The sequence below is a fragment of the Amphiura filiformis genome, chromosome 4, assembly GCF_039555335.1.
Source record: "Amphiura filiformis chromosome 4, Afil_fr2py, whole genome shotgun sequence".
Lineage (NCBI taxonomy): Eukaryota > Metazoa > Echinodermata > Ophiuroidea > Amphilepidida > Amphiuridae > Amphiura > Amphiura filiformis.
The window spans coordinates 66,368,233-66,395,297 of record NC_092631.1 but is presented as its reverse complement, the minus strand read 5'-3'; the positions used below and the strand labels follow the sequence as shown (position 1 = coordinate 66,395,297).

At 37.0% G+C, this 27,065-nt stretch overlaps 1 protein-coding gene across 3 annotated transcripts; it reads left to right on the top strand.

Moving 5' to 3' along the window:
* Positions 1–25,257, top strand: LOC140151230 (probable E3 ubiquitin-protein ligase MGRN1). Of its 3 annotated transcripts, XM_072173497.1 has the most exons (17): positions 1–206; positions 5,860–5,978; positions 6,943–7,040; positions 7,292–7,423; positions 9,107–9,224; positions 12,031–12,264; positions 12,976–13,090; positions 13,618–13,665; positions 14,234–14,316; positions 15,055–15,154; positions 15,881–15,944; positions 17,118–17,304; positions 18,080–18,130; positions 18,802–19,006; positions 20,854–21,029; positions 22,641–22,677; positions 25,170–25,257. In XM_072173497.1, the coding sequence occupies exons 1-16, from the start codon at positions 119–121 to the stop codon at positions 22,644–22,646; spliced, it is 1,824 nt and encodes a 607-aa protein (XP_072029598.1). In that variant the 5' UTR covers positions 1–118; the 3' UTR covers positions 22,647–22,677; positions 25,170–25,257. The 3 variants fall into 3 exon arrangements, with proteins under 3 accessions (XP_072029598.1, XP_072029597.1, XP_072029596.1); XM_072173496.1 differs by lacking the exon at positions 25,170–25,257 and having other exon boundaries at positions 22,641–23,718; XM_072173495.1 differs by lacking the exons at positions 22,641–22,677; positions 25,170–25,257 and having other exon boundaries at positions 20,854–22,368.
* The last annotated feature ends 1,808 nt before the right edge of the window (positions 25,258–27,065 follow it).

The following is a 27,065-nucleotide window of genomic DNA, read 5'->3' as shown; positions in this document are numbered from 1 at the left end:
TTGACGGAAGAAGAGTGTCGGAAGAAAGATTGTCGTAGGTGGTATTTTCACGAAAGATCACAAATAAGAAGTAACAGTTTGATATTTGACTCTGATTTTGTAATATACAGAAAGCGGAATGGGCTCTTTACTAGCCAGACCGAATTCTGACGTCCAGCAACTGGACATAACGGCAAACTCAGCATACAGATACCCTCCCAAATCTGGTAAGTAAACTCAAATCGTATTTTAATTTTGTTGTTTGTGTAAGCTTACCAAAGTTTCTGCTTCTGCTTCTGGTGGTTACTGCATAATCTCCTCAATCGTGGGATGTATAATGCAGGCGCGACTGAGCAGATGACGATTAGTTTTTGAAATGTGCCCCTTGATGACGCCCCAATATTGACTGCCTGAAGTTTTGTCTTGAAAGATCCTAAAGATGGTGCCTCCCGAACATCGGGTGATAATCTATTCCATTCAGCAAATGTTCTTGGGAATAGCGAATATTTGTAACAGTCTTTAAGCGCAGGTATTTTGACAAATGCAGTGGAAGCTTGTTTTCTTGTGGTGACCCCTTGAACTTTGGATTGGTAATGACTGGTGTCGACGGCAATTAACTTGTTGACAGACTTGTACAGAAGTGTTAGCCTCTGGGCTGCTCTACGGTGTTCCAGAGCAGTGTTCGATTTAGAGGGGTTTTACATGCACAAATGCATGTAACTTTGGCTCTGTGCATGTAGAATTTTGCCTGTGCATGCAAAATTTTGTGTTATTCAGCCCATTTTGAGGAAAAAATCGGAGTTGTGCATGTAAATTTTATTTTCTAAATCGAACCCTGTTCCAGAGGCTCCCATTCAAGTTGAGAAAGCATTTTAGTGACACTCTCCTTCCTCTTGTTATTGTTTAAAACAAATCTGGCGGCACGACGTTGAACCCCTTCTAACTGGAGTTTGTAGTCTTTCTGATATGGATCCCAGATTGATGCGCAGTACTCTAACCGCGCCTAACTAAAGTTTTGTATGCCACGGATTTCACTTCAGCTGAACAGCTGTAGAGGTTTCTACGCAGCAAACCAAGAATTTGGTTTCCTTTTGATGTGACTTTTTGAATATGGTTTGCCCAGCTCAATTTATTGTTTATTTCTACTCCCAAGTAGGTGTGATTTGTCACTGTTTCTAAGATGGTATCACCCATCTTATAACTTGTCTGGAGCAAATTTTTCTTATGGGTGATGTTCATAGCGTAGCATTTGAACAAAATGTAAAGACAAATGCAAGTAAAGACAAATGCAAGATAAATGTAAAGATAAATGCAAGTAAAGACAAATTTTAGTATTCTGTCGGTCCATGGGTCGCGTCGAAGTGTTGTCACAACTTGGCCAATTCCGTGGCTTTTTCTCAACCTCCCTCTGACGCTGGAGTGAAAGATTGCTGTTGTGAATGGCGCATACCATGGGGATGGCGAAAGTTTAGTCCCACTGAACAAAATATTCAGAAATTACTGACCATGTCCATGATCGTAATATCGTGTTCTGTGTAAAAATTTTGGGTCCCACTTTATGAGCTTTTTAATCCCTATGCATGTTGCGTGAATCACTCTATTGTGGACCATCCTTCTGATACTAAAAGTGTTTTGGACAACTTAACCCGAACACAGTTTTGACAGGTCTTTTAGTACAGTTTTTGTCAGAGAAGAACGGCACTTGTCATTTTGAGAGCGTGCAGAGCGTAAACACGGAAGTGGGTTTCTGATTGGCTGAATCAATCGTCTGACTATCATAGCAACAGACCGATAATTTTCAAATAAAAAAACCAGTCATGACAGTTAAGAACGAAACTTACATTTAAATCAAAAATTAATAATTATACAAGAATTAAAAAGTTGATTTTAAAAATCAGGGATTTGTTTGACTTTGAAAATAATCATTACATTGTATTAGGATGACCAATATGAAGGCAATAAGATTTGGGACTGCATTTTGTTGAAAATACATTGGAAATGGCCAATATTTTGAATGAAAATGAACTTGCTTCCATGTTGTATTTCCTGTTTAACTTTTGTATGGCAGTGATGCCATGGGATGGACGACACTTTGGGACAAAAATTGTTGCCTGGTTCCATCATTTTTATCCTCAACGGGCCACATTAATTTGGACTTACATCGACACCCGCCATCTGCCAAATTTCACCTTTGTTGACCCAACTGGACGCATGTTGGACGCACAGTTGGCAGAAAAAGAATCCTCAGAATTTCACATAGTTGCATGTTTTGTAAATAAAAGATTCTGAAACTTAAAAAAAAAAAAACTTATTTCATTTTTACAGTGACAGGTGGCGAGCATCTGCAATTTCATTGGTAATTGGACTGCTTAATTTCAGACTTAGAGGGGACTAAGGGGTCCATTTGGTCCCCTTATTTTTTTCATGTTGAGGCCTGTAGTACATTGTACACCAATGTAGCTTGATGCAGTTGTAGTAACTACAAATTTCGAACGTTTGAGGACTTGTTCTCAAGTTATAGCAGGTGCCATAGGGTGTCTTCAGTATTAATTATTTTCATTATAAATGTTGCAAAATATTAATATTGACAATAATTAACAACCTGTTTGATCTCTCCATATTCATACAAATACAATGCTCACCTGTGTTTTCATATCATATTTTGTGGTGAAAAACGATTTATACAAATTATGTGTAATTTGCAATCATTTTTGGAGCAATAATGATTTCTTCATACTGAGCGCTAAGTGTGTATGTGAATGCACATTAAACACATGCAAACACATACATACAAAAATGTAGACTTCTCCGTAGTCCACTTGCCCATTGTGCATACTCTTAAAACTATGATTTAATTATAAATGTGTGCACAATTGATAGATTTTCATGTCTGATCTGATCGTTTTAGTCACCGCACTCCCTCTGTTTGTTGGCTTCCCAAGTGGACTACTTACTTTGCATTGCGGTTAAGGGGGTACTACACCCCTGGCCAATTTTGTACCTATTTTTGTATTTTTCTCAAACATTATAGCGCATTGGTGGTAAGTAAGATGTATATTACATGTATAGGGGCAAGGACTACAACTACTGCACCGAAAATTCAGCAACTCAAGGCAAGTAGTTGTTGATTTATTGATCAAATATTGGTTTTCCCTCATTTTTGACTGTAACTCCACAACTGTTGTCTGTGCTGAAATAAAATTTACAGTGCAGTAGTTGTAGTCCTTGCCCCTATACATATGGTCGCATGTCATAGGTTGGGTATGCTAAAAGGGTGGAGGGATTACACTTTTCTGAAAATTGCGATACAAATTTGATTGGCTTTCCGTAACCCCATATCCTACAGCAGTGGTTGATACCTCATTTTAAGCCTAATATTATACTCTTTCAGTCTACTGAAGCATATAATTATACATTATTCAGTAAAAAAATCACATCAGTTGAAATGAAAAATGCCAGGGGTGGAGGAGCAGGCGGATGTGGAGCAGGCGGATGCGGGAGTGTACAATAGGGCCTATGTGAAAATTCACATGTCAGCATGTCAAAACTACTGGTTACTTTTTCAAATCTAGGGAGGGTATGATGTATTGACAGCTTTGAATGTTGAATTTGTACAATTACTGACTACTTAAGGTGGTACTACACCCCCTGATAAATTTTTTGACTAATTTTGCATTTTTCTCAAAAAGTAACTGCACACTGGTAAGTGGTAACAAAAATTATATGTATATTGTAAACAGGGGCAAGGAATCCAATTACTTCACTGAAATTTCAGTGATTCAAGACAAGGGGTCATTATATATGTTAAGAAATGAGGTACGTTCTAGCGGTACCTCTTTTCTTGTCATAAATAACGTAGCGCTTGTCTTGAGTCACTGAAATTCCAGTGTAGTAACTGGATTCCTTACCCCTCTAATATACATGACTTTTGTTACCAGTGTGATATTATTTTTTTGAAAAAATGCAAAAATAGTCACAAATTTATCAAGGTGTGTAGTACCACCTTAAAGGGTTATATGTTCCATTTTTTCATTTTTAATGAAATCCTAGTTGAATTTCAGTATTTTTAGCAATATGCTAATGTACATTTCTCTTCTTGATATTCATTTCCTCAATAATAGAATAACCATCTTGCTAATTACTCGTAAAAAGGTCATTGACCTTCACAATGTAATTAACTTACGTACAATTATTTTAAAAAGTTCATTTGAAGCATTAATGTATTGGGAACATATCCTCCAAATCTGATGACATTCTTGCATAAAATAAAAATTTTACAGTCATTTTTGTAATTGAGGTCCGATTTGAGAAAAACGCAATTTGAAAATTGAGATTTACATAGACACCTGTGTATTAATTACTTACTAATTAAGCATTATCTCAAAAATTGAGCATGTGTTAAGGTTAAAAATGGTGTTAATTATTAGAGACTGTCAATATATACAACATATCCAAAAACACATTTTTTGTCATTTTTGACCATGTAATGGAAATTGTACCCAACTTATGACATGCGACCATATCTTACTTGTCACCAATGCACTTTAATTTTTGAGAAATACTCAAAAATAGGCACAAAATTGGACAGGGGTGTAGTACCCCCTTAACATGTTTAACACGGTTGTCTATGGATGAGATTGTCGGATTTCTGGCCTACTAAAATTGGCCATGATGTAATGCATCTTTTAATGGATCTGGCTTGTGATTGGTTGCCCATATCTCGTTATGGTTTAAACCCTCCGGGCACGAGCCATTACCATTGATAACTACATCATACACAACTATGCAGCGCTTTGTGTACTAGGTGCATGAGCACGTCTTTTACGTCCCTGAGGCTTTTTTCTTGCGGTTAAACTGTTGAATTGGATCGATAAACAAGTATGATTGACAGTGTGTGTTCCCAGTGTGTGTTAGGGACTAAGTCCCCGGGCAAAGTCCGGCTCAACATGCAAAGTACATAGACGATATTTAACTTGGACTTTCGCGATTAATAAACTGGTTGATTCTAAAATCAGAATTATTCAGTATTGAAGTGTCATTATAATATTGCATTCAATAATATAAGCCTTTACTGTTACTCTCACTAATATAATTTATACCACTTTTTCATAACCATTTACTAGCATTTTGATGTAATATAATTTCGAGTTCAACTGAATGCATTCATCATGATTAATAACATATTTTTATTTATCAAAAATAAACTATGGCATAGTTTAACACATACAGTACACAGCACAGGACTCCCGGTCGGAGCCGGGAGTTTCAATTATTGGAACTGAGCGTGATGTGGCTTACATATTCGGGGCCACAAAAAATTGTAAGGGCCCCAAAATTTAAGATCAAGGGCCCTCATTGTTGATCACTTCATACATATTCCGTATCAACATGTAATATGTGTAATTCATACACTCTTAAAACCACATAGCCAATCAGAAAAGCCGTTAGAAAAATATGCGGAGTGCATTAATATTGAATAATTGCACGGGCGTGCACTCCGCATACATGTACTATGCGCAGTGGTTTAGCGCATGTTCGCATCACGTAGGATTGATTCATTTTCCTTGCGGGTTGATGCATTTATACATGTACATGTTTTTGTATTTGCTTGTATTTTCCAACATTTTTAGTGACAATTTTGTTATAAATATAAAATTAGCAAAAATCACAGCTTTTTTTCTCGTGTATGAAATAGGTTAATAAATGCGCATTACATGTACTTGTTGCTTGAGAAATTGTACAAAATAATGCACTCCCCCTTTGTACAATTTCAAGTAAGACGCATTCATTAACCTATAAATAAGAATTTCATCATATCAACCCAGCGTAACCGGTATATTATAATTTATATCTGAAAATCACTTAAATGTTTCATTGTAGGGTGCTATTTTGGAAGCCATTTTAGCATGGGAGGTCAGAGGTTTGAGACACCTCAACCAGAAGCCTACCTATTTGGTGAAAATGCAGAGCTTAACTACCTGGGAACAAGGCCATCACCAGTAAGTAAATTACTGTTTGGAGAATAGAGATGTATGTGAACTGTGTGTGAGGTATGGGGAGGAGGGGTGGTGGTGCGTATACATGCATTTGTAAAATGTGTGAAACAGGGATACATATGCATTATAGGGGGGTTATAATAGCCCCATAAGCATATGAAAAAATACGGTCAGCATTTAATGGGTAAAATTCGTTTCATGTCATACACAAAAAATCCGCCATTTTAGAATGGTGGGTTAGAATAGTGGGTTAAACCGGTTTTTAATTCCTTTAAAGCCGGTTTAACCCACCAGAGTCTGGTCCTAAGTCCAGAGACCTCAGAGAATTGTTTGATGCCAACCCAAGACAAGGAGATATGCAGCTCAAGAAATACTCCCCAAGACACCTTCAAAGAGGCATTATAATGGAGTGCTCATCTGTATAAGGGTAAAATAAGGCTCCGAAGGTGACTGCGCTGGTACTCTACCAATGAATTGCTTTTCCCACGGTTAGGCGATGAAAACACCATACACCGGTCCACGGTTGGATAGCAATACTGTACACAATATGTCCGCTGTTGGCGGTGGTCACACAGGTGTGTTTGTTTTCACCTACAAACATGGACTTTGAGTCCGCACTTTCTTGAAAACCACACAGAGCGAACCGTGGATGTCCACAGTCGTAAGACAGTGGCAGAGGGTGCTATCCTGCTATGACATGTATACAGCATAACTATGCATAGGGTCCTCTATCGTAGGTGGAATACCAGGTGTCCACGATTAGCGGATAAGTCCACATTTGGAATATGATGTCTGTGTGTGTGTGGGTCCATGGTTTCACTAAAACAACCACACATACAATACGGATCCACGGTTGTTGGTGAAAATGTGTAGGGGTGCGTGTGTAGGTGTGTCATGGGTAATTACCCTCAAAAGGAGATGCAATTGCATGAATTATAACATGTTTCATTTACTGTTTGTTTTTCAGTTCCCATACCCAGCCCCTCAGGCTAATGAGCCAACCAAGACGTTGAAGAGTTTAGTTAACATCAGAAAAGACTCCATCAGATTAGTCAAAGTTATGAGGTAAGTTATATAATAATGGTTTTAAGTGGCAGCAAGAATATCAGCATGAGTAAAACATTTATAATGCACCATCTGTCTAGAAAGACCTATTTCAAAGCACAACAAGATGAAGCAAAACATGAATAACAGTATTCAAGTTGAATAAAACTAAATAGCCTTTGGGGGAAGTATGCGAAGATATATGCATAAGCTATGTCAATGAAATATCATTAAAACACTGTTAACATGATTCTCTGATCATATTCATACAGAGAGGCTACAGAAGATGATGAAGCACCAACTGATAACCTGTACACCATAGAATTTGTATTTGATAGTGAAGCTAGAACAGCCATTACAATCTATTTCTTTGCATCAGAGGAGGTCCATGGTGGTCATGCTAAGTGAGTATTACAAGCATGGACTAAAGAGATACAGATGAACTCCAAAGAGTCAAAGTCTCAGCATCACCCGATAATGAGGGCCAATCGTTCCATGAATTGCGACAGACGAAACTGCTATGCACATACCGCATATTTTTACGATCTTTCATGTAAACACGAAGATACGCAATGCTATATCGCATATACACGAAGGCACGCAGCGCTGGTGTGATTGTTAGACTCAAACGATCGGCCCTCATTCATATGCAAGAATTAACAGCATACAATGCACAGGGACTTCCTGACTGTTGGAAAATAGTCTGTATTAGCTGAGACGATAGTTATATTCGCCTCAGGTATAATTAGTCTATGATTATAAGCTTATGGCATGTTGAATGTGCAGGGAAGGAATGAATACTCCCATTTATATATGCTGTGAGCAGGTAATGTGCCCAGTCTCTCATGTTTGGAGGGTAAAATTGAAAAATCATGAGTGAATCCCACTTGTTCCAGCATGGCTGATATCCTATATTATTATGCACATGGCTATACACCACCTATAATCTATTAGCAGGTGTTGAAAAATACCAAATCTAAAGAACATGTTCTTGACATTCTTTATCATGCTCATATTTAGTGAAATGTTGTATGACTACTGTCTTGCTGCTTGTGGTCAACCTGGGTAGAAATACACGTAGCCCAGGGCAAGTTACAAAGGTGATACACCCCAAGCTATAAAAGGCACCACACAGTGTCATCGCCCCGATATCTTCATGGCAGAAATCGCCATGGTAGGTTGAATCCACCGCCACGCATGGCCATTTTGTATCGACCTGTTTTATAGTTTTGAGTCGCATAATGGGCCGAAGGACATCTGACTAAGGCTACTGACAATAGCCCCGATTAGCTTGGTGACTGACCTCGCTGTGTGTCAGTGGAGCACTACGCCATGTAGGTCATATGCTTTTAGATTACCTCCACGATTGGCCTATACACTGCGCTGTATAATGCGGCACATATAAAGCAGAATTATTGTCAGTTCAAGACGCATAAGCTACTCTCTCAAGACGCATAAACTAACGACTATCATATCTGTTCAAAATATATATTCAAGTGCAAGGAACCACATCTGGTTTCTTTATACGAAATCATTTACGGGAGATATTCATCATTTTCTACCCGGTATCCAAAGATTTTCTTCTCATATCAAACTCGTGCATAGCAAATTCATGTGTATCGATCCCGGGTATTTATTTAGTATCTCTGCTGACAAAGTAATTATTAGCCAGGCGATGTCGGTGTGCACCAATGAACTCTGATGGAGTACAGGGTCATAGTTAGCATCTTTTTAGTGATGGGTGATGTTTTTTGGGAAAAAATCATTATTTAGCTGAAATTTACCTATAATAATATGTTTTTGACACAAGCTGAAGCTTGATTTGAATGGTGGGCAGTAGCACTGAAATAATTGTTTATTAGTTTACCTAAAATCCTGCATGGGTACAATACAGGCACCAATAAACAAAAAATCACTGATGCCTGACATTGGCATGTCCACAATTACTATAAAAAATAATAGAAAACTATATAAATGAATAAACAAATATGAATTGACCAAAGCTGCTATTACAGTGCTTTTATCCCGTTAGTAGATTTTGTAAGTTAATACAAGACTTGTTGGATGTTCATTTTGCAACTTTGTAGTTACATGGCGCGGGATCCCACACTGCGCTCGGAGACATTTCGTTATGACAGAGGAGCTAGTCAACAGTTCAAGCAACCAGCATTCACAGTGAATCCAGCCGCATTTGACGAGGATGAAGTGAGTATTCATACTGGTTTGAAATAACAATGTGTGACCCATCTTACAAAGCCAGTGGTCTATAGTTTTAAATGTTTAGCTGCATTGTTTAGGAGAGATTGTAAATGGTTCAGGTCCTTTGATTTGGCTCCATACAGGAGTGCATTGCTGTAGTCAAGACGCAAATGAATGAGATGGCGAACTACATAATATTTTGTGTTCTGAATGATTCACAAATGTTAAATATTATTTTACTTGTAGTCAACAGAAAGGGGCATGCACAAGGAGTTACTTGGCATGGCTCTTTAAAACATAAACACAAGAAGTGGGTGAAAATGTAGTCATAGAAAATTATACCAATCCAATTGAATTGAACATGCATATTACCTACCAATATAAATGCGTTTTACATAACCAAGCTCCACCCCTCCCCAATCAATCATGCACACTGGCCTTTTCCCTTTGTACACTGTAGCCTTAGGAATTTTAAAGCAATTTATTTTGTTGTAGTTTGAAAGAACAATAATAAATAAGGTTTTCCAAGTAAAAGCAATAAGTCTTAAAATAATTTATAATAAACATGAACTGTGTATTTCATAAAGAAAATAAATCCTGACAAAATAACATTTAATATGTGATTATGCCTCAAAGTGTTGTTCAAGATATAGATTAAAATACACACACAAAAAATAAAGAAAATAATAAGAATTTGGGATGCTTTTTCATTTATAAAATATAAATGTCTTGAATTTTAAAGCTTGCAAAATGCTGTAAAAGCAGAAATACTGAATTCAAAATTGACTTCACTTGCAAAGGCCTCCCTTTGATGTGATGCATCGCATATATGATGCACTACTGCATAAAATGCACACATGAGTTTCGTGCAGGTGTACAATATACTTTGTTATGAATACAATGTTTACATGTACACACTTCAGTGATAAAGATATCAAAGTCCACTGATATTATTTATTGTTACTATTTATATTATCTAATAATACAGATTACTTGGTACAAAGAAGATAAGTACACACATGCTAGTTTTGTTATGATAGAACATGTTGTTTAGAAAATTGAGTAGAAATAAAGTAACAGTTTTGGAAAATGTTATTCATTTTTGTCTTAGATCATGACCCAGGATCTCGACAGAAACTGAAAAATGAATGTGGTTACTTGTTATGGTGTTTTGTTGCATACTATGTATGTAGTGTGCAGACAAAGTAAACAACATGAGCAAATTGAGGACATTGGACTGGTATTGTGTAATGTTGCCAGACTTTGTCCTTGGGCTCATGTATACAGTTTGCACAGACAAACAATTGAAAGAAATGATTCATGTTTTTTCTTATAATTATGTTGATATAATTTCGGAAATGATAAAGTCCTTTAGAAATGGCACTGTGCATGATGACATGGCAGAATGAACACATGGTATGTGTATATTGATTCAGGGTTCAGAATACTAAATGTCCATTGTTACAAGGCTATATTCAGGAAGTTTTACACACAATTTCTAGCATTGTGTGTACTTTCTACCATTGCTGAATATGTGGGATACATGTGGGAACAAGATGCCCTTAATCCCTATGTGGTTTGAGCCATAGCCTGATTTAATATTCTTGTACTATAGTTTCCTTCTCATTCTGTGCATAAGGCCTAAAAAAGTTTGCATGTGTCCTTTTCCGACTGACCCAAAAATCTCATAATATTGGGTTGTGTTCATTTATTTACTTATTTTTATTTGTTTTTTTCATATTTGAATTTTGATATATTGAATTTTTATATTATTTTTAAAGCACATTATTAAAGCACATTTCTATAGCGCTCTACAAATAACACAGCACTTTTGCTCCCAAACGAACAAGACAAAATACACATGGAAAACAACAACAATAAATTACACATTAGGAAAAAGATACATGTATGTCTTCAGAAGCCGCTTAAAAGCTGTATATACAGTATTGACAGGCCTGTACGCAGGATTTCATTTGGGGGGGTGCTGATTTTGAAAAGTGGACTTTTGTCCAAGGGGGGGAGCGATTTTATATGTAGCAAAAATTAGTTTACGGCCCGACCGGATTTGGGTCTTATCATTAACAAAGAGGGCAAATCCTTGTCATTCTGAACTACAAATCATGAAAAGTATGTTCTTTGTAATCAGTTGTTGGCTTTAGAATGGTGTGTTACATCCTGTTTATAACTGGTTAAGTCCCTGCATTCAAACATGTTGTAGCTATACATTGTGTAAATATTAGAAATACATGACCCTTGATTCTCATATATGAATATTATAAGTGTTTTTGACATTAGCAAAAGTTAAATTAAGAGAATTTGTTGTTTTAATCTACATGTATTACATCAAGTTTCATAAACCATGGGCAATACCATTATTTTAAGAAGACCAATGAGGCTGAAAGCTGAGTTGTTCTACAACAAAATAGTATCACATGTTATATGAGACATATTCACTATAGAATCTAAAACTTTATTCTTATTCTGTAACACTTATATTCTATAAGATGTTATGGTTTAATGTACACACATTAAAAGAGTAATATAAATGAAGTTACAATTGACCTATTTAATAAATCCCATTATTCTTTGTGGTTACACCTGAGATGTCCACATTTGATGTCATTCCGATGTGCACATGATCATTTAGCGAACATCGTTGATGCCCATTTCAAGGCCGTGAAGTGCGCAGTAATGATATGCACATCACAGGTCAAACCGCAAAGAATAATGGGATTTACCAAAAAAGTCAATTTCAAAAAGCATATTTTGGTCTCAATCTTGACCAATTCTTTTGGTTTCATCTCTTCCACAGTTCTTGTATGATCCCTTGAAAGAAGTAATTCCAGTAGTAATCCAGTGTGTTGTGGAAGAGGGTGATGAACATGCAGGTCATAGTCACAGCACATTTGCCACATTTGAGCAGACAAGTGATAGTGTGTTTGCTATCAAACCAATGAAACAAAAACAAATGGTGGATGGGGTGTATTACTTACTGCAGGAGATATATGGCATTGAGAATAAGAATGTTGCTGATACAGCACCTAAGGTGAGTATTCGGCGATCGCATGGTCATCTCAAAACGTGGTTCTACCTGCAAAGTGTGCCTTTTGTGTGTGCGTAAGCCTGTCAAATGCATGCTTTAATTACTACGTATGCTTTGCAAAAGCATTCTGGCGCATTGCTACAAAAGCGCGAGAAACAAATATGCACTTTTTGCACATGCGTTTGCAGAGAGAATCTCGCTTTTGTAGCAAGATGGCCTTGGCGGATCCGTGCAACGGGCAAATTTTATGCGACAAGCAACAATATTCAAATAAGTATTAGTATTAGACTATTCCAGTTGAAATCCATACACCCTCTATGGAAAACATGACCTTAATATTCCACACAGGAAGTGTGAATTTCAAATAGAGTTACCTGAATGGACGACTCCATTTGAAATTTACACTCCCTGTGAGGGAGATTAAGTTCATGTCTTCCAACAGGAATAGTCCAAAATATACTCGGGGAAAATGAAGTTTCATTTGTCCATGTTTATATTAATATTCAGCACTAATTGTTAGTTTGACTGATAGGCGTGATAGCAGAATAATTTGACTCTCGTCAAGCCTTCTCAGCATGGAGCTTTTGACTGATTGCAGGTAGTTTATCTTCAAACATACTCTGTGTAGAATTTGTGACAAAGTAGATTTTGCAAGCCAATAAATGAATTTGTAATATATCCTAAAATAAGTTGTACATCTTTAATTTCTTCCAGGTTGAAGATGATGATTATTTGGAAGACAATAATTCTGATTGTGTAATTTGTATGTCTGATGCTAGAGATACACTCATCTTACCTTGTAGACATCTGTGCTTATGTAATGGCTGTGGTAAGTACCCTTTAACAAACAATTGATTTGCACCATTTGACATAGTGTTGAGGTTAATTAATATTAAATGATTTGTGAAGAAAATAGACTTTATATTGTTGATGTTTGTAATTGTTTTAATTTCATTATTTCAAGGTGAGTGGAATGACAGGATCCATTTTTCCATTTTTCAGCCATTTAACTAAAAAACTGCAGTGTACTTCTTAGTATTAATACATCAATCTTATAGGAAATGAGTCAATCAAGCCAATAATCACATGTATATTTCCATAGGTTTTGCGGTTCTTGGCCAATAGTATATCAAAGGAAAGGTTTTGGTCATAAATAACAGATCAAAATTGAATTGCAACTTTATTCAACTGTAAATAGGTCTAAATCATTATGATTTATTCTCTATTCGTTTTTGTATTCACCGTGTCTTTGACATTTGAGTACGTACACTGGTTACATCACCAACCCAAAAGATAAGCTATAGATTGACATTTGATGTGAAAAAAAGTTCAATAATTGCATTTTGTTCATTTCAGCTGATTCACTAAGGTACCAAGCCAGTTGTTGTCCAATCTGCAGAGCACGTAAGTAGAATGATTGAGATGGACAAAAAAAACATAGACGTTGTCGAGAATTCTTTGTCATTAATTTGCATACTCTTTATCAACAATTTTCCATGTTTCCACAACTGGATTACATATTATACCAATCTTTGTCTTTTATTTTGTCAATTGAGGATGACATTTTAAACATTTTTGCCATTATCGCTCTCCACACTCAGTGAATCACATATCGTAGGAATAATTCAGGGGTGTGGTGGGAGTGAGCGCACAAGGGTTATGTGCCCCGGGTTGTGTGGCAAAAACGTTCTAAAACTCAGGTGTTTCCGAGGATTTACCACCTGGACCCCCACCAGGGATCTGCTCATGAACTCCCGGCCAATGGGTCAGGATTAAGAACCACAGGGATGCTGTATCATGCTGGATACATCCCTGCACATGGCACTGGATGTATAGGGACAGTTTATAATTAAAACTGGTATTTATCAGTATGTGGAAATCAAGACGATATGTAACAGCAGCAAGTTGTGATAATGAGCACAATACAGTGTTATAATGCATTGTTGTTATTATTTGTCTCTCCTGATTCCAGCATTCCGAGCTTTGCTGCAAATCAGAGCATTGAGGAAGATAGGTTCAGCAGTCACAACTCCAGTAGATGATGAGGAGAACTCTGTAAGTTGATCAGCTTGCAATCATTTGGAAATCATTTGAGAAACAAGATACTGAATTGAATGGAATATGGAAATAAAACAAGTCGACTGTCATAGAGCCAGATCGATATATAACGTGTATATCAAAAGGAGACACTTTTGCCTGGGGGTGATTTTTTCACAATTTGGGTTTGTTGCAAATTTGTGATGTTAATAATGTTTAAAATGTTGTCTGATAGTTTCAGACCGGAATATAACTGGCATCTTGTATTTTTTCAGACATTTTTTAAGGTCATTCCTACTCTCAACATTGTCAATAATATTTTTAAAGGCCAATATCTCAATTTCTAATTTTATAATACCATAACTTCCAAACTCAATATCTTCGCTTAGGAATGTCCGATTTCATTGGGGAAAATGGTGTTGTGGAGCAAAATATCTCGATATTTAAAGCCTTAATGTACGATTTCCGTCAAATTTTAATTTTGTTATTCTTTATTCAAAATGTTGAAATGATATTAGTAATAACTGCCAGGAAGGGTTGCTGTCCATTTTAAGCTGAAATAACAAGGTAAAGTGAAAGAAACCACACTGGTTATTGTGGGCATTTAACATGCAGTTCTATGGGAGGACATAAAGTCATAATTTTTAAACTCTGTTATGTATTATTAAGAAGGGGCAAAAGCAAAGCAAAGCAAGAAGAGAAGAAAGAAGCCAAGCATATGATAATGATTTCTGTTGCTGTCCTTGTGTATTTTAGGTTAGTCAAGAGAATGTACCAGCAGGTTATGAAGCCATTCCTTTGGGTGAAGCATTAAATGGACCAACTCCTGTAAGGCAAAGTGTTCAAGGAGCAGAAGGTATGTGTGCATGTAGGCTCTCTATTGGCAGATTGAAATGTGTGTTTTTAGTCTGTATGTGTGTCTGTCTCAGTCAGTTATGTGTGGTCCTGTGTCTGTGAAATCAGGATGATGATTAAATTCTGAGCCGCTAAGGGTTGAGGGAAATATCTGTGATATATGGATTCATTACTCATATCATCTTTGCTCAGTTGTTTTGAGCTACGCCAAAACATATGTCAAGTTTGAGAAAATATTAAATAAACAGGTTGATTTATTCCAAGCTAATGAATATAGATTAGTTTAATATATGTTAATCTGCAGATGTGATTCTCTCTCTGTGTCTGTCTGTTTCTTGTCTGTTTTTTCTCTCTCAGTTTGATAATTAATTAGTGATCATAAGCATAGGAGTAGATCCCAGGGGGATGGGGGATAAGGGGGGATAAATCCTCCCAATATTTTGCCAGGGGGATCATGGGATGGTCCATACAATCTCCCATATTTGGTCATTTTAACCCCAAAGTGCAAATTTTTGCACGCTATACGCAAATTTATTCCACTTTTGCACAATATTTCTTCATTTTAGTTTCAAAATAGCGAAAGTTTTTGCGATAAACTTATTCTGTCGCCAAAAGGTGCTGAATTCACTATACTTCAAGAAATTTTACCAAACCTCTCCCCTTCCCAATGTCAAAAAGAAATCGACGCCACTGATCATAAGTTCATTATTTTGATTTTTGTTTGTAGGTGGTACAGCAAGTGAAAGAGCTGGTTCTGCAACAAGTGAAGGTCGAAGTAGAAGACAACGAAAGTAAGGCTTGCACATTGACCTAATTAGCCCTTATTAAAATTATGAATGAAAGTTACAGATAGGAATTTACACCATAAACATTCAAAAGACAGTGTAATCAAAATCATAATTATAAACAGGAAGATTTAAAAGGCAATTTTATTCAGGCATTCTGGAAGGTTTAGAAGATAATTGTATTCAGGCAGTTTAGAAGGTAATTCCTAGTACAGTGGAAACTCGTTAATCGAGATCGCTTAATGCGAGAAACCGCTTACTACGAACAGAAACTTGTGGTCCCGATTTCCCCCTATTATTTACTGTACAAAATAAACTGTTTAATCGAGGTAAATAATACGAAATCCATATATACTGAGCACTTGCTGTCAGTCAAAGCTTTTGTTTTTTATTGTTTTTATGATGGATAAAACGAGCTAATTTCCTAAGGTAAATTTATGATTTAAATCATGTGAGAAGTTGACAAAATACTCGCTCGAGACATCACTTTAGCGGCAAATGAGGATTCCCTTTCCTATTTTTAGATGTTTTATGACGAAATTTGCCATATAAGGCCAATTATCGCTGACGACATATATCAAACTAGCCAATCGCAAACGCGGAAGTCCGCCCTTGGATCGAAAGTGGGAAACCCTTCAAGGCATGTTTACTAGCTGCTGGAAGAAGGGGAAATCCCGATATCGCCGTAGGTAATTGTTTTATTTGTTTACGATAATCAGCTTGAGAAAATCATCTGAATTTCATCAGAAAGCTGTGAGAAAAATGCCTCTTACCGAAAAATCAAAAACAATTATTAGCCTATCATACCGATTGAGGGAATTTCGAACTGTGACATTGCTCGGACATGTCGGAGGCTGCAAATCTAGTATAAAATAATGAAGACAGCTATGCAGACTCGACCAGTGAAATTTTGCTTGTACAGCCCACTGAGCCGACTTTAATATTCTTAAACACATGCGGTCTTCCGACACATATTTTGTACCCGACTTTTAAAACGAACTCCGCTTAATACGAGCTAAACATGCCGACCCCGGCGATCTCGTATTAACGAGTTTCCACTGTATCAGTTTTTTCTTTTCCTTGGGGACAAGAATATCCCCAGGAACACGGCAGTCACATTCAGGGATCATGATGTTCACATATGATAATTATAATAATAAATATTGACACTCTCAACAGGAAAAACCGTTCCAGTTCAGCAGCCTCCCTACGTAGTCGCTCCAACACAACAGAGGAACACACAACAGGATTCAGAGAAGAGAGCGAGGTGAAATCTACTGTACCCAATGGAGGCATTCCTCTGGTTGTTTCTCTACCCAAAACTCCAGACAAAGCTAAAACTTTACCCTTAAATATGGACATAATGGTAAGTAGTTGTATCAGTGGGCTAATCCAACTGAAATTTATACACCCCCTGTGGAAAATGTGACCTTAATCTCCCACACTGGGAGTGTAGACTTCAAATGGAATCACCCATTCAGGTAATCTCATTTGAAATTTGCACTCCTTGTGAAGAACTTGTCCTCCATAGATGGTGTATGGATTTCAGCTGGAATAGCTTGGTAGTATATGAAGGTGTGGAAATCTTGAGACAAAGGAAGGTTTCAAGGAGATTGTGGGATTTTTAGAGGGAAATGTGGGTTTTTAGGGGGAAATGTGGGTTTTTTAAGGGGAAATGTGAGTTTTTTAGGAGGAAATGTGGGATTTTTTTAGAAGAAGGTGTAGTGTTCTTAGGATGTAATTGTAAACAGTTATAAAATAATGCATTGCATTCTCTGATACATGACTTTGACAAAAATACAGAATGGTGATATTGAAATCATACAATAAGTAACCAAATGTAGCAATTTATATTGGTTTGAAATTATATTATACAGAATATATCCAACAGTAAAAGGCTTTAAGCAGTAATCATTTAATGATGTTGTTTTCAATTTTGTAAGCTCATTCCTAGGCAGATTCTCTTTCAATGTTTTTGGACATTTCAAAAGTAATGATCTGAGGCCCCTAAAAGGTGTGTTTATAATCCCTTTTCAACTCACTGAATGCAGTGCATGCAATACTGTGTTTGTAATTTTTAGTAGTTTGAAAAAAAAACACCTTGCAACATGTTGTAAATAAGCATTGTGTTCTCATTGCAGGCATCAGCAGACCCTCCAACCTACAAGCAAGCAACAGGCAAAGTCACACTGGTAAGGAAATTATTTGTTTGACATTTACTTGTATTTCAAATTGTCATAATTATATTGCCATCTCTCTCTTACAGTTCTCTCTCTCCCAATCTCTTGCTCTCTCTTCCAACAACCTTTCTCCATTTCAACCTCGTTCCCCCTGTATTTCTCTTCTCTTTCTTTATCTTTTTCTCTCCCCCCCCCCCATCTCTCCCCTCATTTCTCCTTCTGTATCTCCCCCTTCTGTATCTTCTCCTTCTGTATCGCTCTCTTTCTCCCTTTCTCTAAGGAGGCCGGAGAACACGCAGATGATTCACATTCTACTTTTAAAACCATCTTTTTGGAGGACTATGTTTGCATATCCTAAAAACCAGCCCTAGATGGCACAGAACATAGTGATCTGTTGTAACATTTTTGCAGCCACAAGTTAGCAAGGTTAATGAACAGAGTAACCTCATTAAAATATAATTGTCAAGCCTCCGATTTTAGTTTGTGTTAACAGGAATTGTGTTGGCAGGTTTGTTGTTGTGTTACTGGTAGCACTTAATAATGACAAAATAGTTTTGCATTGTTGAGTTTCAATAAAGCAGGTTTGGAAAGTTGTCACCTGAGCATGTGACAACAGACTTAAAAGCTACCCTTAATAGTTTGCCAATTAAAGAAAGAAATTGTGTTTATATTTTGTATAACAGGCATCACCAGAAAAGATGGACTCAACTATGTCAGACCTAGAGATCTCACCTTCATCAACAACAGACTTCACCAGCTCATCCATCAATAGCAAAACAACGGACGAGAAGTTATCTAGCGATGCAACTCAAGCAGCTACTAGTCCAAGTAGTCCAGGAGAGGAGGATTCACCGGTTTGTGATTATGTGGTTGACTTAGATCCAGCAGGTATGTGTATTCAAAACTAAATAAGTGCAAATATAATGAAAGACAAAATTAAAAAGACAAGTTTGCATACGTCATCTGTCAATCAAGCTCGGGCACAGTTTGTTTACAAGTGTCATGATGATGAGTCCCAGAACTCGGCGGAAAACATTGCCCTCTATGGTTAATTTTGCACCCTCAGATATCCAAACCGTCTCAATAGTTAGGTCTCCATAGTAGGAAACTTTTCTTTCCTGCAGGCACCATGTCCACAATGCCTAGAAAAGTTGCTTTTTGCCTTGTAAAAGCATGTAAATTTTTGCCATTTTTTTTCAATTCCTTTTCTTAGATCGGCACCAGATGAATCGACCTTCCTTTTACGCGCTATTAACCAAACAAGGGTCGTAGGGAATTTGATTGACAATGATGTCAGACACAAACTAGTCTTTTTAATTATGTTTTTAATTTTAGCCAATTGAATAATTCAGCATGGAAGTGCATTGTTACAGTAGGGATAATATCAGGGGAGTAAACAATCCAGTCTCATATGATGTGTGGTCTTGTGACTGAACTGTGATTGGTTAGGTATTCCTGTGATTTGACTTGTCAATTACAACACTAGCAGTTCTAACCTAGTTCAGCCAATACTTTTCTTGATATTATACAAGTGCTGTGAGACATCAAGACATAAAATGTGCAGCATACAAGCATTTTTTACAAAATGTGGAGATTGTTGCTATTGAAATACTGTTTAAGCTCCACACTGTTAACACCATGACCATACCCACAACACATTTTATTCTGAATTACGAAATTGCTATTGTCAAGCTTTGTTATTATTATAAAGCATGAGAATTATCAGTTTTAAAACATAATTCAGGTTTTTTAGTCAAAATTTGAGCAACTTTATTTAATTTCAGCCTGTTTTTTTTTTTTTTTGCCCAATTTCATGTGCATTTTCATTTTTTAGGAAAGTGCAGTCTCATGCTACAATCAGTATCCAATTTTGATGTAATAAAGGAAATGCCAGGATAGAGTCCAACATTTTTCCGAGCATTTTTCCATTATCAGTATGTTCAATTTTGAAACTTACTTTATTGTATGGTATGTGACCATTATACAGTAGTATTGGGTAGGTCATGCACAGTAAATATCAAGCCGAGGGTATCAAGTGTATCAACAGAAAATAGATAGGTGCTGATGAGGGAATGCTACAAATTCTTAAAGCCACACTATGGGAAAAACAAATGTGGAAATAAGAGTATAAACTGACCAGCAGATAGCAGTTGTAGTCCTACTAATGAATGTATGGCACATTGGATGCCTAGGGGAACGTAAGCCCGTATTTCAAGACTATGCATGCCTTCGACGTGAAATAAACTTGTAGCCTGGCCTGCTGTCAGCTGCTTTCCTGGGAAACAATGATTTCCAATTTGGGGGTTTAACAATCAGATGGTAATATGATGGGCAAGGAATACTTACAGAAGTTGTTACGTGAGGTGCTTTATGGAATAAAGCATGAGCCCTATACAACCACATTTATGTACATATCAACTTTGGGGGCAGTCCTTGTAGAGATCGGTTATTATTTCTAACATTACTAAATACTCTTGAACAGTGGTGGCACCAAGGGGGGATATCCCTCAGTCGGAACTATTCCCCCTCCGCCGAGTAAAAATCCAAAATGATAAAAAATTCTACTTTTTGCAGCAATTTTTCGCACATTGTTGTGTTGATTTTGCCCCCCCCAAATTTCACTTTACACCCCCTCCGAAAAAAATCCTGGCATCGCCACTGCTCTTGAACCTGTCAGATGAGGTGAGGAATCAAGTTTTGAAGAGGTTTTGTTGCATTTGTATTTCCCCATACAGAGAGTGAATTCAGTAGCAGTATGGTGCGGTCATCATCATCATCAGGGGCAGCTGGCCTCATGTTTGAAGAAACTGCCTCACCTCGGAGTCTACAATCCAGCAGAGATGCCAGCGCAGTCAATAGTCAAATGAGTCTTGGAGTGGAGTTGGAACTGCCCGGCACACCGGTCAGCACGGTCAGTGGGGATGTTCGGGACAGGGACAGTAGTGCTAGCTTTAACAGCAGCTCAAGCGTAAGGCAACTGCTGTCAACGCCTAGCAATGTCCAACTGGAAGAAGCACATGGGCAGGACTATGTCTAAAGCAAAATACACTAATCATGTATTTGTTGTTATTATCACATACAGAAGTGTGCGAGTTACCTATTTCACGAAATCTGTATTGTGTATGATATATTTATGTTTGTTAATATTATGTTTGTGTTTGTTTACATGTCGATTCATGAGATTCATAAAACCTATCCACCGTAAGAATAACAGCACATACAATATGTCATCTAGTTCATCAGAAGTATGAAGTATAAAATAATGTATATTGTTGTAGTGCCAAAACATTTGTCAATACTGCAAATCACAAAATGTTACCATGGGCAGATGAAGTATGAATGCATGTTAACCTCTGTGAGTTGCAACACATTTGCATTTCACATGATCAAAAAAAGAATGTCAATGGACTGACTTATTCATATTCCATGTGACTTTGAAGTTCTTTATAATCAACCATACTACTGCCCTCATGTGATTATTGCTGCCAATTCCATCCAGGACAGTAGTAGCTTGTCACCTAGATAAGATGAGATGTTCTTACTTCATACTCAAGTCTCGACTAGATCAATAGGAACAGGGTGCCATAGGAACAAATGGACCAATGCATCAACAATAGCAGTCCCTTTTTTAGTGTACAGCTCATATCCCTGACCCTTCCTATCCTAGCTAGCATTTATTCCAGAAGGTTTGATATTACTTATATGCACACTGAGAAATGAATTCCAAGTTTTGAAATTGTCATTTGCAAGGTAAATGAAAACTGATTAAATAGTGCACCACTGTTGACTTGTATGTAATAATATAGCATGCTGGTGTCCAATCAAAGTGGTCTGCAGTGGTGGCACCAGCAGGGGACATTCCCCCTATCAATCTTGGGATTTGTCCCCTCCTCCGTCAAAATAAGAAATATGGGAAATTCACATTTCTAGGCAAAAAGTTGTTATTTTTAGGCAAATTTAGACCACTGGTGATCTATTCATACTGAACTTATTTCATTTCCTCAATTTGGTATATATTATGTGTAAATATACTTCGTATAGGGATATATGAATAAGAGATTATGTGTATACTGTCAGATGTATCTAATGGTACAAAGCATAAAACTTTGCTTTTATGCAATAGTATCTTTCTTGACTTAACATGTAAGCAATACACCTGATGATGATGACACACACTGGTCTAATTGAATGTGGTAATGTCAGTGCTAAGTATAAAGCATTCAACTCTTGTGTGATGTAATACCAATACACCTGGGTGGAGAGAGGCAAATGGCCTTGCCTAGGTGCAAAACGTAATAGCATGCCGGCTTGAACCTGCAATGGGCCTGTACCACTGAGCAATCACTGACGCTGCACAAGTTTTGGCTCTATCTCAAAATCTATTTTCATGACATTTGCATGATTCCATCACCGATTAGCAATTTAACATACAATGACATGCTGTATTTTAAATAGAGTGACCCAATGTTTGCAAATATGACATTTAACAGATTTTGTATTTTTTTGTTATGCAAATTTGTAGGTGTGACACTGTAGAACAGAGGTCAAGTTTGGATATGGTATGTAAGTTGAGACAGGATGATTGAGGTGAAGTGTGGCTATTTGGGTTTTTTAAAGTGAACTTTGAAGTTGAAATAAGCCAGTTTGCCAGACAATTCATTTTGTAAATGTTGACATGACTCAACTCTGATAAGCACCAATTATATAGGAATACTGATATCGTTGTTACCATTCTTGAAAAAGTATGTCAATTTTCAAGCAATTGACAAATCTGCATGATTCTTACCCACACTAAATTGATTATGATGAAAATACTTAGTATATTTTTAGATACAAACTTACTATGTCCTTGATACTGAGTGAACAGCTGATTGGTAGCACTTACATTTCATTAAGACTGGATTTAAAAAGATCCATATCTGGCAGACTGTCTTTTCTCGTCGTCTCCTCTCCCTGCTGCTTACTATGCCCATATATCTGCTTAATAATTTGTGGCACCTGCAATATTATTTGCTCATCTTTCTGTGAAAGGGTTTTTTCAGCTTGGGAGTCTTAATTGCACACAGACTTGCAGTGTATTGTAGGTACCATATTCAACCTAATAAGAAGGTTATAAGACGGGTTCTTATTAGGTTGAATACGGTACCCATCCTGTCACAAGTATAAATTAACCACTGAAATCTGTATGTATTAAACATGTTCAGAGTTCTTGTTTCCTCTGTGGTTACGAATGTGTACCCAACACGATGTACACGCACACAAGAAGTAAGTCAAATTGTACATGCAACAGTTAAAGCAGGTGCATATGATTACAAACAAGCTTGATGCACTGCAAAGAACTCTGCATATTATGATACCGAGTTTAGTCCCTCCCTCAAGATGAATTATTGCAGACATATGAGAGGAAAATTCCCTTTGTTTATAGCAACCTCAGTGTAAATTCAGCTCTAGTAAAGGCATAGTTGCATATCGTTTGTGGTTTTTTCATACTGATGAACCCAGATATACACATTATACTGACTGGGTCTATATTGATTTGTTTGCAGTTCAAAGCTATGTTTGCCATGGTGCTATATATGGCATGCAGTAAATTCGGTATTCATCAGCATGTGGATATATTAGGATCTTCTAGTTGAAATCCATACACTCCGTATGGAAGACATGACCTCAGTCATCCATGCAAGGGGTGTAGATTAAGGTCATGTCTTTCATAGGGGGTGTATGGATTTCAACTGGAATAGCCCAGGTTTGCAACCAAAGTTGAGTGCCAAATTGTGTTACATAATCAACGCTACTCCTGATTGATGGATGATGGATCTTGGTGTCATTACCCTCTGCTAGTTAATTCTGGTAGCATTGTTGCTTAACCTGCATTCCTGATACAATGTATATGTTTCCATTCAAGTCAAGGGCTAAGAAGCTGTTATCACTACTATCTGCACATGTGTCGAACTTGAAAGGCACTCTGGGAGTTGGGGTACAGAGGTAATGAAGTAAAAAACATAAATATGACATGTTAAGCTTCCATTGTACTAGCTAAAATGACCTGATCAAATTCAAAGTCCTTTTTGTTCCCATGACAACCAGCCACAGAATTTGTAGGACACCCTTTCAGTGCTAACAAATGAGCAGATGCAGGTTATTTTATGAATCACAGTACCCCAATCCCATGATACATTGCGATTTAAAACTCTCAATGATGGGTTATTAGTCAGGTCTGGTGTTCACATTCTACTGCCAAGTTGCAGTTTAACTTGTGTGATACACTTGCGTAAACATACATGAATAGCACTATTTTCTTAATGATTATAAAGTTGGTCAATTTCAACACATGTGTAATACTAACTTTAACAATGTGGTGTATTTATTAACATGATTGTTTTAAACTGAAATTAAAAATATATATGGAGAGTTAATTTTTGGAAGAAGTGTAATTGACTTGAGAGCCCTAATTAATTGTACAAGGAGCTATGACATGTGAAGATAAGAAAGTCAGTCAGTGAGCTGGTGCATATGGTTTCCTGTAATCAGTGTGTGCCGGTGACATCAATTAAAGCATTTTCCACGCTGATGTGGCAGTGACGTCAAAGCATTGCGGCATCTGTTTCGCACAGGCATCTATGCAGCGTCTTTAGGCGTGTGTACGCCATCGCTTTGAGCGAACACCAGAGATTTGTAGCTGCGCCCAATGAAATGTGCACTGACATCACTGCCACATCAGGGTGGAAAATGCTTCAGTGTTGGCTTACTGTGGCTCTTTCATATTTGTATACAAGCTTTACTCCTGCAGTGTGGTACTATGCTAATTGTGTTAGTATCTATTGTTGCACAGAGCACTTGCCTTTAAAAACAACAAACCTATTGAACAGATTCTTCTGTCATTTGCTGTGTTTTCTCATGACATTGTGCACTTCTATCAAATGAATACTATACAAGTCTATTGTAGAGAAGTATAATGCATTATTATGTGCTTTACCTCCTATGCCAAGTCAAGTGTAACCAACACTACATATTGAATCATTCAGGTCAAGTGTTTGTTTTCATCTCATAGGCTTTGTGCGACTGGCATGAGAAAGAGTTGTACAGCATATGGCAGTTATGACACCTGAATGAATTCACCATCCTCTCCTTAGATATTGCATGGAAGAAAGAGATGAGAAGGAACCACAACGACTTCGATCGGCCAAGTTTTAATCCGCTTATCTATTGACGCATGAAAAGAAAAGCTATCAATGGTACTTCCTTGCATGTATGATCCATTTACCGCGATCGATGCTTGGCGAAATCATTACTGGAAAAAATTTATAACAAACCCCATCCACGAACAAACAAACGCTACCCAGAAGTAAGATTCTGGAAGTTCACTGATGCTCTGAACATGTATAGTAGCTTTGTTTTGAGATCTACAGTCAAACTGTTTTCTTGATCGTGTTGTGTAGAAAATGTCCTATGAAACATCGAAAAGGTCATCAAAATCGGCCGTTTTTTTTGCTCAGTTTCATCTTTAGCAAATATGGTAAGATTTTGGTGACTTTTTCGATGAAAAATAGATGTAAAATGTTCTTAAATAATGCACAATGTACCGGTTGAGTCCGGTACATGAAACCTGTTTAATTTAATAGTTTATATGTGTATAATCGTAACTAGCTAACTCGTTTCAGTGCCAAAGACTGCCAACTCTGAGAAAAAAAGTCATCAAAGTTCGGAAAAATCGGGCAAAATGGAAGAAAAAGATGTAGGCCATCAATGACCGATGATCACGTCACCAGAGAAAATCCTATAGGGTGCTTGCACGTAAGGTCATTAGTTCAAATCATCCTTCAGACACGCTCCAGAAGACATGCAAATACATGGAATACAATACCAATCACCTATTTAACGCGGGGTATTGATCAAAGTAAATCCTCATGAATAACAATGTCAATTAAATGTCGGTAAAGGGAGTGGACAAAGTGAATGCGTTCGTTGTGGTTCCTTCTTATCTCTTTCTTCCATGGATATTGGTAACATCAAAATGGACTGTTTTTATGTGTGATGAATCAAGTGTAAGATTGACAAATCTTTGTGAAACAGGCTGCTGTATTTAACACAAAATCAAGGGAAAAGAGTTGCAGAGGTTAAGTCAAATATAAGATTATATTTTATGGTGCAAATACAATTTTGTATTATATGAAACGATGAAACCATAAATTAGATATATATTATGATCATGTCATATGTGACCCCTCGGCACAACTGAGCCCTGAAGTCGCCAATCATCATTTTTGAGATATTCAACCAAAATATTCTGCTTGAAATTAGCTTTAAAATGATGTATATCATGTCTATAGGACTTGACATTTAGGTAGTGAAAAATCAATAAAACAGTCAATAAATCCTTTGTTTCCTATTGTTTATTGTTAAGTTTGATGGAGCATATCTCAATAGTGGCACTGGCGACATCCGGGCTCAGTTGTGCCGAGGAGTCACATATTCTATGTATGTTGCTATTTACACAAGGATATAGTGACAAACTGGTGAGGCAGGTTTATCCAGCCTGCTTTATTGCTGCCATCACAATTCCACTGCATCCTTCCAATCCTAACACACAAGACCACAAATCAAAGAGATAGGCCCATTCAGTGATCCCAGCAAAAGTGTAAAAACAAATTATGTATAAATTGCCTAAAAGTGAAGGACAAGTAAGTATTTGAAATGAAAAATTTAGCAAAAAAAAAAAAAAAAAATTATGACAACAGCAGTATTGACAAATATAGAGAAATTACCGATTCATGTAAAATGTCTTATTTTGTCTTTAATACATGGTATTTGGCTTAATCTTGTTAATACATTTATTTGAACTTGTAAAACTTTTGGTTCAGTTTGCGTTTGGTTTTCATCTCAAAATTGAGATCTATTTTGCTGGCAAAATGTTGAGAAGACTAATCTTGGTGCCAACACAAAGGCA